Source organism: Melanotaenia boesemani, chromosome 16 (genome assembly GCF_017639745.1).
Source record: "Melanotaenia boesemani isolate fMelBoe1 chromosome 16, fMelBoe1.pri, whole genome shotgun sequence".
Taxonomy (NCBI): domain Eukaryota; kingdom Metazoa; phylum Chordata; class Actinopteri; order Atheriniformes; family Melanotaeniidae; genus Melanotaenia; species Melanotaenia boesemani.
Window position 1 is genome coordinate 8,807,140 of NC_055697.1, and position 14,685 is coordinate 8,821,824.

The window sequence follows — 14,685 nt, forward strand, 5'->3', positions numbered from 1 at the left end:
TTTACTAACCTCTCTAATTTTGTTCTGCTTCATTTGATCATAGCTGGCCTTTGAAGACATAATGTTTGCATTTTGTACTGATTTAATATAAGTTCAGATGAATATGAACATCCATGGAGTGATGCATCATTCCAGGGATGCTTTTTTTTTGTAGGCAAGCCTGAAACATTTTGTGCTGTGTGCCACCTTTATTTATTAATTCTTTTCCTGATGCTGATAATTACACATTTTAACAAATCTCCCTTTGCTATGACTTCAAAAGTAGTCAAATACTCATTTCAGACATACTCATTTCATTTTGGATGTGCAATTTTTCGAGCAGAGGCCTTTGAACGTGGCAGGATTCTTGGTGCCCGATGAGCTGGTCTGACTATTTCAGAAAAAAGAGGAGAGTTGGCAGACTGGCTGAAGATGATAAAAAGACGACACTAACTCAAATAACCACCGGTTACAACCAAGGAATGGAGAATACCATCTCTGAACATACAACATGTAGAACCTTGAGGGAGATGTCTATTGTCCAAAATTGGACAAAAGACTATTGGAGAAACAGTCTTGATTTTAACTCGGACATTTCGACGGTAGGGTGAGAATTTTGTGTATAAAATATGAAATCATGGATCCATCCTGCCTTGTATCAACAGTTGAGTCTGCTGCTGATGTAAGGATGTAGGGGATATTTTCTTGGTGCAACGTACCAACGTGGCCTGGTTTAACCACCACAGCCTACCTGAGTATTGTTGCTGATTATGTTCATCCCTTTATGACCACAGTGGAGCATCTTCTGATGGCTTCTTTCAGCAGGATAATGCACCATGTCACAAAGCTCAAATCATCTCCAACTGCTGTCTAGAACATGACAATGAGTTCACTGGACTCCAATGGCCTCCACAGTCACCAGATCTCAATCCAGTAGAGCAGCTATGGGATGTGGTGGAATGGGAGATTCTTATCATGGATGTGCAGCAACTGTGTGATGCTGTCATGTCAATATGGAGCAAAATCTCTGAGGAATGTTTCCAACACCTCGTTAAACCCAGCCTTTCATTTCTAACTCTGAGCACACCTCCTACTGAAAGTCTACCCCTGTGAATTATGTGTAAACAGCAACGGCAGAAAAAGTCCAGGAAAAATTTTCCTTAGTCTCCATGGTTCCTTTTGTTTTATATTAGTCTCTTTGAAGACACCCTTCCTTTGATCCTGCTCTGACTGGTCAGTCCCAGTGAAAGACTACTGCTTACTGTGTGATGTTTGCTGGATCTGAAACTAATTAGAGTTTTGTGAATGTAGTTCATGTTAATGCCCTAAAAACTTGGAAGATGAGCCTGTAGTCCATTGGGTGTGGTTAAACGACTTTGCAGGCCTTTCATGTGCACAAAAGGAAGCCATTTACTTTGGATTTCCCACATATAGAGAGAGCAAGGCTGAGCTTTTCCTTAATTTTCAGTCTACAAAGTATCTAATGGCTCGATGATAGACTGAGTGACCCTGCAGATTACATATACCCTTCAGCTAAAGCAATGAGATGAGAAAGAACCTATTTTCCAGACTATTTTTATTCATAAATTCTCAAATGCTGTTTTTTTATTCTATTTTATTATTATTATTATTATTATTTTCTTATAAAGCCCCAAACTATTTCCATATTAATGGTCTCTTTCTCTCCAGGTCTCTGGATAACTGTGATTAAATTTTCTCACTCTGGCCAATTGTTTTGGTCTAAGACAAGAAAAAAACTTCTCACTGAAATACAACCTATTTACTTTTGAATTCCAACATATGGAGAGAACAAGGGTGAGCTTTACCTTCATTTTCAGTCAATAAAGTAGGTTAAAAACATAGTCTCTTAACTACTGCACTGATTTGCCACATTGTTCAACAAAAAAGTAAAAACAAAGGCCACAGTGATTCACAGTGAAAAGGGGGTTTTATTAGCAACGGAAATCCATTCATCACGTCTATTCTTAGCTGATAGCTCAGGAGGTTATGAACGGGAGTGTCTCACTCAAGATTACGAACACCCCCCTCCCATCTCATCTCCTCTCACTTAATTACACTCCTGTATTCCTGAAACATATAATTCCACCAAATGTAATGTCACAGTGACTGCTCTCATCAGTCTAGATATTGAAATGAGCTGAGATAAGGTGCACAAACTAGGTAGTGGAGCTTAAAATAGGATATTTTTTTAAACTGAATCCATATACAGTAATGTTATGGCTAAGAAGCTAAGGCTTTTTTCCATTTTACACACTAGGAGTTGGGTCCCGACCAAAAGAAAATAAACAAAAAAAGAGAGAAGTCTGCTATCACATGTTGATTCAAACTCAGGTTCATAACTGGGCTCTAAATACTCATCACAGTCCTACAGTTGTAACGTGCTGCATGGCATAGAAACATACAACTTACTGTACAGAACTACATCCATCATTAAGTACCTAATATCACCACTTGAGATGTTTGATGTGGGTGTCAACACTTTCATAATACTCAAACAGGCTTAGATGAGAACTTGGGTGCACGGTTGGATATTTACACTCCGTTGTAAAAAAGTCTGGAACTGTGTATAAACACAGAAACATCCAGGGAGGTCAGACAGGATTGTTTTGGCTTGGAATTTGCATGTTAGGTTATAAGGCATACTGAGTGGTGAGGTGAGAAGTCCAGTTCTAGTGGATCACAACGGTTTTACTTGGATGACATTAACCTGTGAAGGACCGCCCTCTTTGGAACTAACATCCAGACGCTGCAGGTCATCACTTGTGATGATAAAAACGATGGAGGAGGAGTTGAAGGTGACCCTCTTCTTGGGTCGGTTCCTGCTACCGCACGTGCTGGACACGACGATTGGTCGAATGGGGCGCTCGGCCGGAGTCAGGGGCCGCTCTTTGAGGTTACGCTGCAGCCAAGACAGCTTCGAATGCAGCCGCGAACAGAGCAGCTGTAGGAAGCAGCGCCGGAACTGGGAGAGGATGAGAAGGATGAGAGGAAGATGGACAAGATAAAAGAGATTTTTTTTTTTAACACAAGGGTTAAATTGCCACCCTTTTGTTCTCATTATATCCTCCAAGCCAGCTAGTTAAGACTAGTTTAAGGGACAGATATACTCCTACACCGCACATTGAGAAAAAAAGAATTCATACATCCTCTGAACATGTGTCAAATCATTGTTTCCTACAAACCTTTCTGCTCATGAAGACATAGATGAGGGGGTTGTATGCTGTGCTGGACTTGGCAAAGAATGAGGGGATTATGGCCACTGTGGGTGACACCATACTTTTCTTGCCGAAAGCCTCCATCATGGACACAATCGCGTAGGGGGTCCAACACACCAGGAAGCAGGATATCATCATGAGAAACATTGCTGCAACCTTCTTCTCATAACGCAAGATCTTGATGATCTGAACCGTCTGGAGGTCTTGGATGGACCGCAACTACAAGAGAAAGAAGAGAGAAGAGAAAATTAATCTAGCCATGAAACAGACTTGTAACCAGATGGTTGTTGGATTTTTTTATTTTGTTTCTGATCAAACTGAGCAGTCCTTTGGTCGTAAAAAGTGAGAAAATAAATAATAGTAAAGAAAGCTTTCTCACAGAAATGCAAGAAATTAATTTTTCTTGGCAGATTTTGATTTGAATTTTGCTGCATAAGCTTTTTCTGCTCATATCATGAGCCAAAATCTGTCTCATGAGAATCTAGATGAGTCATCTGATGTTAATGGACAATAGATCTAAAAACCTTCCAATTCTAATTTCTTGAAGTTTCTGCAGTTCAAGGACTTTTTTGCATGAAAATAAAAGCCTGCGAGGCTCAGCATTGGACAGATTTTGGTTGACAAGCAGTAATATAGTGTAGAAGAATTTGTAGCAGCTGTTGCGTTTAAAGAAGTTAAAGTTAAAATGAGTTTTTCTGTTCTGATCAATAGAAAGAAAAATCTCTTTCAGCTCTAAGATTTCACTCAAGGACAAATAATAATAATAAAAAAAAAGTCCTTACTAGGTCTTAAACTGCCTTTAAAAAATGTTTTATATTGTTAACAGATTGTTAAACTCTGCACAAAAACATGAATTTCTCTTTCAAAACTACTTTAAATCATGAACAAAAGATGCTTTAGCTAAAGAAGGAAGCACTGAGAATCTGTGATCTCTATAATCTTGTATTCTGGCATTGGCTCCAGCAACGTGTGTGTGTGTGTGTGGTCTGCATCACGACTGGTCCCTGATGTTGCCCCTGACCCTGCTTAATGGCCATCATCATTAAGATCAAGATTAGATGGCCTCCCAATCAACTCTGAATTTCAGCTGTCATTCAGGATTGCTTTGCTTAGGATGAAGCAGGTTGGCCCTGGACTTTTGTTGATTTGTCCATTTTAGTCCTTCACGCTGTGTTATAGTGGCTTTTCTTTTCCCTTCGAGTGACTGGTTGGAACATCTTGATAATAACTCAGAGCTGATCGAAAAAAAAAAAAAAAAATGGCAGTGGCTCGATGATAGACCGAGTGACCCTGCGGATTAAATATACCCTTCAGCTAAAGCAATAAGATGATAAACCTATTTTAGACTCTATATTTTCATTCATAAATTCTCTTTTTTTAATATATTCAATTTTGTTATTATTTTTTATTCTTATAAAGGCCCAAACCATTTCCATGTTAGTAGTCTCCTTCTCTCCAGGTCCTCAGATATCTGTGACAAGCTCAACAGACTGTTCATGTTAAAAAAAAAAAACAAAATAAAAAAAAAACACCAAAAAAGCAAGGCTTTGAAATTCATACAACTTCTCTTTTAAGTTTTTCCATAAACGCTGTGGTGTGAGTCCTCCCAGGCCTCTGCAGCATTCAGGGAGTTTTCCCTGAGCTCCAAGCTCTGATGAAGTAGAAGCTCATACTTCCAGGAAGATTGTGAATATTTAAGAGAGGGAAATGTGATGCAGACAAACATGTGGGTCATACTTTTTTCATTCACACATTTGCTTGCATACTGAAGCCATTTGCTTGATATAGACAATAACTTCTAAAGAAGATCCTCTGTGTTTGTTTTAGAGTGATCGATGTGAACACACTGTTCTTAACTGTCCTCTACACCACCTTCTATCACCAGTGTAAGCACAAGAAAGAAAAGATCTTTTAAATGATTGCTTTTGCAGAATAAGCACTGAGGGCAGAGAGAAGCATTTTGATATATATATATATATATATATATATATATATATATATATATATATATATATATATAAATCCTGTAATAAAAAAGGAGTTAAAGAAAGTACTTGCCTGCTGCAGGTCAAGGACTTTTGTGCATGAAAATAAAAGCCTGTAAGACTCAGTGAACAGATTTTGGTTGAAAAGCAATAACATAATGTAGAAGAATTTGTAGCTGCTGTTGAGGAGTTTAAACTGAAGTTATTTAGTTCTGATCAAAAGACCGAACAATCTCTTTCAGCTCTCATATTGTACTCATCTGGACAAAAAAGAAAAACAAATCTATTTGTAAAATTAGGTGTAAAAAACAGCAGACCAATAACAGCAAATCACACAATACTCTGACTTTATTTGCAAAAATGCAGATCAGGTGTGTGAAAAACTAAGAACACTTCATGATTCAACATTATCTTTAGCAGCAATTATTTGAAGTAGAAGTTTTATGTATAATGTTATCGGTTTCTCATAGGAGGGGGTAAAGTGGTCCACTCTTCTTTACAGGGTCACTTTAGGTCATCAAGGTTTGCAGGTATTTATTTGCTCCCAGCTCTCGAGACCCGGGGCCTGTTCCAAGAAGTGGGTTATGTTGGAACTCTGAGTATATTAACCCTGAGTTGAGGGAAACTCTGGGGAAGCAATAAGTCTTACCCAGAGTCTGTTACCATGGTAACTGACTCTGTGAAGTGAACCTCCTTGGTGGCAGGTTCACTATATAGAAACCCTGAGTTTCTCCTCCCACCTGAAGCAGCTGTGGGACATGGGGTTTCCATACCAACGCGATTCCAGAGATTTAGAAGCTGAATTTATACAAAATGATTTACATAGGGAGATTTTTCAGAACTCAAACAGTTCTGATCAATATATCATCAAACGGTACAGTTTTGCAGTCACCCGGATTATCTGGCCATACACACACAACCTGACACACCAGACGTATGAGATGATGTCACAGCAACGTGGGTACTTTGCGCTATGTGCAAGTCTCTGCCCAGGAGTTGCCTTCCTGTCTCACTGCTCTATGGATTATGACAATAAAGAGTTTTGAAGTTGAAGATGGTACTTCTTAAAGTTCATTTTACATATAGGACCCTTCTTTATAATGTTGGCAACAGAGAACATTTTAGAAAGACAACAGTATGTCGAGTCATGAGGAAAAGTCTTCTCACATGTCTGAAATCATAATTCTATAAATGTGTGAGGATGGTGTCTTCTTACCATCCTCTTCCTCCTTCTGTGATTAAGGAGATTAGTCTATATGTATAAAAAAAATCAGGATATTAGGTGAGAGGACGTATACTGTATGAGTAAAAACAGCATTTGTTGGGGGTTTAAATGGCTAGATATGGAAATAGCCACTGAAAATGTATTTTGTTTATTGAGCGTGAAATAAAAGAAAAAGTCCAATCATGGTCTAGTACAATATAAAAATGTATTTATACAAAATAATTTTCACTTGCCTACATGTGTGTTTTTCCCCAGTTAGACTAAACCTACAGTACAAACTAAGATTTTATTCTATCCACCAACATTTTAACCCACATGCTGCTTTAAAGAAGTTTAATATTCAGTCAGTGGAGTCAGTTCCACCTTCCACACTGACTCGGGCAGCAGTTTTCTCCCATGATGCTTCTCTCTCCTTAACAGCAGCAGTAGTGTTCCCTTCTTTATGAAATACCTCTTCTTCCCATATGCTTCAATAAGAACCTCTCGCTGCAATCGGGTAAATAAACAGCTTTTTGTAAGGGGTTGCCATGGTGAATCCAGGTATCGTTGCTCTTTTGGTGATGACTTTTGTTGGGGTTCAGAGTTGATTGAGCCAACTCAAAGCAGCTGTTCTGGAAATGAAAGCTCAGAGCTGCTCAGCTCAGAGTTAGTTAACCCAGAGTTTCTTTATAGACTCAGATCTAGTTGAACCGCACCTCTGGAACAGTTTCCACCAACCTGTTCTGAACCAACCTGTTCTTGGTACAGAACAGGTAGGTACGCATTTTTTTGCATTTGCACAGGCAAAAACTAAAAAGGATGCCAGAACATCTGAGCCGTCCTAGTTTGTTTGTACTCCTCTGTAGGGACCCAATCTTACTGAACTGAACTGAAAATCAGCCAAGTTGACTCCTGTCTTATCTCTTGATGTCTTTTCCTGTCATCCTTCTCTGATAATTTCCTCTTACAGTTCTTTGCTGAATCAGCTACTGTGAGTGTTGCTGAGCAGTGACAGCTCCAGAAATGTTCATAATAAATGTCACTTTGCCATCAAATGAATCAGGAATGCAGGGATTTAAGGCAAGAAAGTCACATAGTGTGACTTTAAAGCCAGATTCAAAGAAGAAAGAACACAAACTACTGGATGACTGCCATACTTTTCCTTTGTTTCTGTGTCATGTTCTTTGTTATAATTCAAGGAAGCTGTTGTGCTGTGAAGACATCATAGTATTATGTAGCTGACGCATCAATCGCTATACTGATTATACCTCACCTACCAGGTATGGGTACAGGCTGTGGAAACTGAACAGAGATCAGGGTTTACTGAACCAAACCATCCCACCCTGAGTCCAGACCCCTTGGTGGAAACAGGCCTCTAAGGTCCCATCAGTTAGATTGAGTTCTGGACTTTGTGTCATTGCAACACTTTGATTAATTCGATCTGCTTTAGATTTGCTGCTGTCTTTGTTATAGTCCTGTTGCATGAGCCACTTTCATCCAAGCTTTAGCAGTCAGACAGATGGTTTCGAGCTTTAGTCTGGAACACTTTGGTATACAGAGGAGTTCATCTTCGACTCAATGGCTGCGAGCTGGCTTGCAAACAAGCCCACATCCTCAACCCTCCTGACAGTTGATATGAGGTGCTTGAGCTTATATGTTGTGTTTGGTGTTCACCAAACACGATGCAAAATATCTTCCCTCTGGTCTCGTCTCTCCAAAGGTAATTGTTCCAGAAGTCTTGTGGTTTGTTTCTCAAGCTGTAGTTGTGAAGAGTTTTTCTCCACTTGGAAACAAGCCATACTTGTTCAGTCATTTTCAGATTGTACTGCCATGAACTCATGAGGCCCATAGCGTCTAAGATTTAGCTCTTTAATTTAATTTGTACTACACGGTGTGATCTTGGGGAGAATTTTCTGGGACATGAGCTCCTGGTAAGGTTGGCAACTGTCTTGAATGTTTTTTGATTTGTGAATAATCTGTCTGACTGCAACAAAAAAGGACTTCAAAGAGTTAAGAAATGATCTTATAACACTTCCCAGATTCTCTCATTGCTGATGTCTTTCCTCCTTGGCATTTTGTTAACACACACCAGAATGCCCCAGACCAGCAAACCGCAAAACCTTTTGCTTTTATAGAGGTGTTTACACTTGCTGGTGATCTGCGATTCATTTATATTTAATAAGTGGCACCTGGCTGCTATTTACTCTTTAAATTTTTTATTAACTTTTTTTTTTATAACACACTGCTTTTGCATTTGAATTAGTTTTTGATAAACAATTACAGAGTCTAACATGTCATGTGTTGTTGATAATCTAAGGTAGTATGTACCTAATTATAACATCTGGTAAGGAGCAGGTGATTTTTTTATGCTCTAACATGAAAAACTGTTTTTATTTATTATTTTTTTAGCAAAAAGCAGAAGCATAAATGCTAAAATGAAGTGAATGGAGTCAAATTGTTCTTCATGGTGCAGAATGAGATAAACTGACCTTGGAGTAATTAAAGTTAAAGTCACGAAACAATTCATATAAACATGAAAATATTTAAAGCAGGGGTGCCCAACATAGGGCTCGCGGGCCAAATTTGACTCGCCAGCTCATTAGGTCTGGCGTGACATTTTGCACTATATTTGGTTATAATTTAGTGCCTGCAATTATTGTTTTCCTCCTCTGCCTTTATTGTTATCTTGGCATGCTGATGTCTGTAGCGTGTTATTTTCACTGATGGATGAGAATGCATTTGCATGCATGAACAATAATTAAAAAAGATCAATGATTCACATTTATTTCTGTTTCACCCTTAAAATCTCTGTGTTTGGCCCGCAGCTCACTGGTATATTATTACTTTGGTCCTTGGAGGCAAAAAGTTTGGGTATGCCGGATTTGAAGGGTCATTCGTGTTTCAAGTGTCTAAATTGTCATTAGGAGACAAAGCAAATAACCACAGCTCATGATGAAGATTGTTTCTGCGCTCTGAGTCTGATGAACTGACTTGAAAGCCACTTGAAGTGGAAGTCCTGAAACAAACAGTGTCAGGTCGAATGCATAAACCATGACGTCAGACTTACTTTTTCCACTTGTGTTTGTCCTAATTAAAATTAAAGACCTAGAACAAAATATGGAGCATGTGTTAAATCCTCATGTGATAAAGCAAATTCACATTTTTTCTCCTTCATACTTTTCATTTCAGGAAATGATTATAAAAATGAAGCCTTAAACTGTCCTTTTTCTCCTTATAAATACAATGAATCCTTTCATTTTAATCTGGTTAATAAAAGAAGATTATTATTATATCTGAAGATTTATCAGCTATCAGTGCATCTGTCCCTGCATGTTAAATTTAGTTTTCCAAGAAACAATTTGCCACCCGAGTACTTAAATAAAATTCATGCTCTTCCAATCTTTGTTCCACCACATTTTCCATTTCATAGAGCCATATTTCTCCTGGCTACATTTTCCAGGTTTGTCAAATAATTGTTTTTTTTTTTTTTTTTGCCAGACCATCTAAGACATCAGAGAAGAAACATGTCAATGTTTATTAAATGCTTTTGTATTTTATTGCTGAAAGTGTGATGATGATCAAATGTTTGCCAGAGATTGTGGTTGTAAGTACTGTAGCTCACACAGTCCCTAACATCTCTGATAAAATAAAATTGTTTTTCTCTGTATGTAAAGTTTCAAAGCGATGCTCTAACCCATCCACTATCAAACAGTGGTGGGGCTCACTGCCTGCACCAACCACTATAAGAAAGAAACATATATAAAAGACTGATGGAGGCTACAGAATTGAGAAGTGCACCTAGTGTGAAATAACTTTAAATCTATATTCTCTTAAAATGACTTTGGGACAATGATGACTCTGTTTATAAAAACATGCCATCTGGTATTCATTTCCCTAATGAAATTTGTTGCAGAACACAGCTGCCACGCAAGGCACTGCCGCTGGGAGACACAGAGAACTTAGTGACTTGTCTGGGGGAGAAGCTTTGGTCTGAGTTGCAAACCTTGTGAACAGAGAGCAGCTGAGTGAGAGAAAGAGTGCTTACAGACCAGACACAGGTCATGATGTCAAGAACTTTCAGTCAGCTCTAAACTTAAATTACTTTCTGTCACACTTGGGCTGTTTTCACACATACACTGGAGTCCTGAAATGCTCTAGACATGTTTAGGAGCAGCAGCATGTAAGGATGCAAACGTCTACAGAATTTCCTCTGGACCTCTGTCCACCAATCCCACCCTGGCAAAAATATCTGGCTCATCAGCGAGTGAGATGATGTGCAAACATAGTGGCGAATATTTTGGAGCATTTGCTGCTACTGGAGGAGTTGAGTGAGGGTGTGTGCTGCTGAGATTTTCTGCTTTACTTTCCTTTCTACTGACCTGTTTGCTGCTGTTCACTCACTCCTCACTACTGCATGTAGAAACACGAGGTATTCATATCACAACAGTGAACAAGGAGCCTTACCTGCTATTTTTAACAATAGCAAAGAAAATACTGCAATTTCCACAATGTACACCTTTGGCCTCCTCTGTGCTCTTGACAGACACTCGCCCACGGCCCCACCCATAACACTTCCAGCTGTGAGAGCGTTTCTGAAGCAGACAATTTGCTGTGACGCACTTGTGTGAAAAGCAACTGCAGGGGAGAAGAGTGAGCAGAATTGTCTGCATGTGTGAAACAGGCATTACACATCGATGTCATGACACACCACAATGACTGGACATGGAAGGTTGTTTGAATTGTTGCTAATGTAAGTTCGTGCAGGTAACTCACCATGAAAGATGAAGAGTTTAATATGGTCATATTGATGTTTATTAATTTATTTATGGTTTATTCTGTTGGCTTATATAAAAGTAACAAACATCTGCATGTCTTACCATTCTCACTGTATAAAGGATGTTCCCATAGCAGTAGATCATAATACCAACTGGCACGAAGAAACATGCCAGGAGGAAGAAGAGGATGAAGGAGGTATCATTTGGGTCTTTAGACGCCCAGTCCAGGGAGCAGCCCAGCCGATGGATCTCCAACGTGTAGCGGTTCCACCCGAGCAGAGGAGCTCCCGTCCAGGCCAAAGAGTACAGCCAGATGTGGGCGATGGCCCGCCATGCCCACGGAAAGTCCACCACCTGGGCATGGACCACCCGGATGTAGCGTTCATAAGCCAGGGCAGCCAAAGTCATGATGGAAACAATGCCTGGCAGGGGAGAGCGTGAGAAAGACAAGCACGCTGAGTAATGCAGAGCGCTCGCTGCAGGATCTGGGTCAGTGGCAACTCAGCATCTCTTTTGACCATATTTAATCACACACCATGTAAACAGAATTCTGAACATCACATTCAATCGTTTCAGTCTTCTCAGGCCTTTAGAACTCGCAGAAAGTGACTCGACGCCCCCACACACACACCTCCAAGACCTGCATCTGTGTTATGCCGTCTTATTTTCCCACAATAAGTGGAAAGTTTGCTTCTGTAAGTGCATAGTTATAGCTCCTAACCGTAGCTTGTGGATCAGCTTGTTCTCACTTCTATAAGTCTTCTAAATCAGAGAGAAACACATCTCCAACTTGTAAGCTATAATACAGTATCCAACACTTAATCCATACCTTATATATTTAACCTCTAAAACATGCTTATATATTTATATATCAGAGCTGCAAAGGGTTGTCCAACAACTACAGCTGCTGTCACCAACCTTACTGAGTAAGCGCAAATAAAGTGAAAAAAATGAAAGCAGGTGTGTGTGCAGAGGACAAGAGGACACATATGCATGGTGGAGCACATTGAATTTATATTCGTGCATTTTAGGTTTCCAAAGTAATGCAGAGATCTACAGTAGATTTCCAGTCTTCTCATTCAATCATGCCACAGGGTCATCAGTATGACCTTGGGCCTTACATGTAAGAATATAACCCAGAACATATGAGTATTTTTCAGCTGCAGTGCTGTATTGTGAATGAGCAAGTAGGGGAGGGGCAGGCCGGTTTGCTCTAACTTATATTTCCATTATCTCCCAGGTCTGCCTGTTTATCCGAGTGTGGGTTGAAGCAGCAAGGCAGCCTTTCTGTTCACTGATAAAATCAGATGTTTCAGCTCAATAAAATAGAGAATTAGCCTTGATGTAAACAGTAACTTTGCATGTCTTTGATTTGCAATTCTCTTGTGACATATCTGCAATGCATACCGGATAAACAAAGGCATTGTTGCAGTACTGCTCGCTGACAGAGGCAGGCAGACGTGTTCTTCAGATTATATGCACAGAGGACAATGTCAGTTAAAGGACAGGAAGATAACTGAAGTGGAGGACAACTGTCCAACGCTTCTTTTGTGTTTAGTCTGATGATAAAGTGGCCAAAGGCTTGAAGGCTTGTTTTAACAAGCTCATTACTGCACACCAATCCCACTGAGTTGTAGTTCTTGCAGTGGTGGGACCTGGAGAATGACCCTGAGTGCTCATTCACACTTGACTGCTAAACAGACTTATGCTTATAATAAATGGACAGTCGTGTCACAGCAGCAAAGGTACAACTATAATAACAAAAGACAACCCCTGCACGAAACAGTAGCCTGCAGAATGAGCTCACACGCTTATGAAAAACAGACATGAGGCACTGTTTGACAACAGAAAAAGATACACGTTATGAAACCATCTAGGTTATGTTTTACTGCAGCTTATTAACGTGGAAAACAAAATGTGACACTGCTATCAAAAAATAATTCTTACATTTTTGTCTTGTAGTAAACAATAATGTTTTATCTGTATGTATTTAACATAAAAATATTCTTATTTTATTGCATTCCTTGAATATTCTATATTGTAAATGAGCTAATTCCTGCTCTGCAAAATTTTAAAGGCTGCATTTGTCAGATACTGAAGATTATAGGAATTAAAATAATGTTTTAACTAACTTAAGACTTAAACAATTATTTTTAATGATGAAAGCTTTCATTAATTGTAATTTAGCTTTAAACACATTTATTCAATACAGAAAAAAATAATAAAACAGCGCAATATGAATATACATGCAAGAAACAATAGATTTAAATCAATTTAATAATTTCTTCCTCTCACCAAATAAGCTGTTGCTGAAGCCGTCCCAGACGCACGTCGCCTGGGTCCATATCCATCTGCCTTTGACGCACGAAACGAAGGTAAAGTTTATACCGATGGCAGAAACCAGAAAATCGCTCAAACTTATATTAACCAGCAGCAAATTTGTGGGCGTCCGGAGTCTTTTGAATTTACAGTACAGTACTAAAACAATGATATTATTACAAAAGCCGAACAATCCGATGGTTCCGATGGTAAAAGCGAGAAGTTTGTAGGTTCCAACTGCGAAAATGTACTGTTCCGTACTTCTTTCGGTTCTGGTTTCGTTTGCAGGATTCATTGCGCGGATAAAAACTCGTTTTCCACCATTGTGAAGCGCGCCTCCGAGGCACGAGAGACAAGTGTGGAGGGGTCCACCCTGGGCGCTGCTCCTGAACCCAAAAGATACCCCGCGCGCCGCTAGTTTAAACCAACACCGAAACAGCGGCTTGATGAAAGTGGGTCACTGTACCAACGTCAATTTAGACAGAGCCTTGGAGTTTCACTTCCGCTTTGCTCATCAAAATAAAACAGGTGCTTTTGGCTGAGATGTTTTGCTTACTTTTAATGTCTTATGTTTGTACAGTGTCCTTGGGTGCTTTGATAAGGCGCTTTTTTAAAATAAAATGTATTATTATTATTATTATTATTATGTCGCGTGACGCTGTTGTCGGTTTGTGCTCGTTTGGAAACTTGTATTCAAGAGCAACATTTAGCTAGCTTCCGAACACAGTATAACTGTTTATCCATAGTTAATTTATCCCATAATTTAGCTAGAAAACACTTCTATATTATTTTGAAATCAAAATTAATTTCCGGTTTTCAGTCTGTTCGTGAATGATGGTGATATAAAAGATGCTTTAAAATTAATCTATTACAGCTAATGCAACATTGTAAAAACTAAGATCAGTCCACACAAGGTGCAATTAAACATACAGTTATTACATTTATTACTTTAAAACGAACTTTCATGGACACGTCCAATCTTAATAAAATGAACATTCAATAAAATGTGCTTAACAAGTATCCAATTTTAGGAAGAGTACGGCATTCAGTTCAGAATAAAAAGCAGGGAAACAAAAGTTCTATCTATCTATCTATCTATCTATCTATCTATCTATCTATCTATCTATCTATCTATCTATCTATCTATCTATCTATCTATCTATCTATCTATCTATCTATCTATCTAT

The 14,685-nt window shown here is 39.0% G+C and overlaps 1 protein-coding gene across 1 annotated transcript; it reads right to left on the reverse strand.

The window, feature by feature from the left end:
• Positions 1 to 1,908: 1,908 nt before the first annotated feature.
• Positions 1,909 to 13,963, reverse strand: opn3 (opsin 3). Its single transcript, XM_042009581.1, has 4 exons — positions 13,475 to 13,963; positions 11,282 to 11,601; positions 3,183 to 3,434; positions 1,909 to 2,962 (listed from the first exon to the last, which is right to left on the reverse strand). The coding sequence occupies exons 1-4, from the start codon at positions 13,791 to 13,793 to the stop codon at positions 2,678 to 2,680; spliced, it is 1,176 nt and encodes a 391-aa protein (XP_041865515.1). The 5' UTR covers positions 13,794 to 13,963; the 3' UTR covers positions 1,909 to 2,677.
• Positions 13,964 to 14,685: the final 722 nt, after the last annotated feature.

Coding starts and splice junctions, on each gene's coding strand:
- opn3 (XM_042009581.1), bottom strand. CDS start 13,793: ATGAATCCTGCAAACGAAACCAGAACCGAAAGAAGTACGGAACAGTAC. Junction 3,435..11,281: donor TCCTTTATACAGTGAGAATG/GTAAGACATGCA, acceptor TTTCTCTTGTAG/TTGCGGTCCATCCAAGACCT. Junction 2,963..3,182: donor ATGTCTTCATGAGCAGAAAG/GTTTGTAGGAAA, acceptor ATCCTCTCCCAG/TTCCGGCGCTGCTTCCTACA.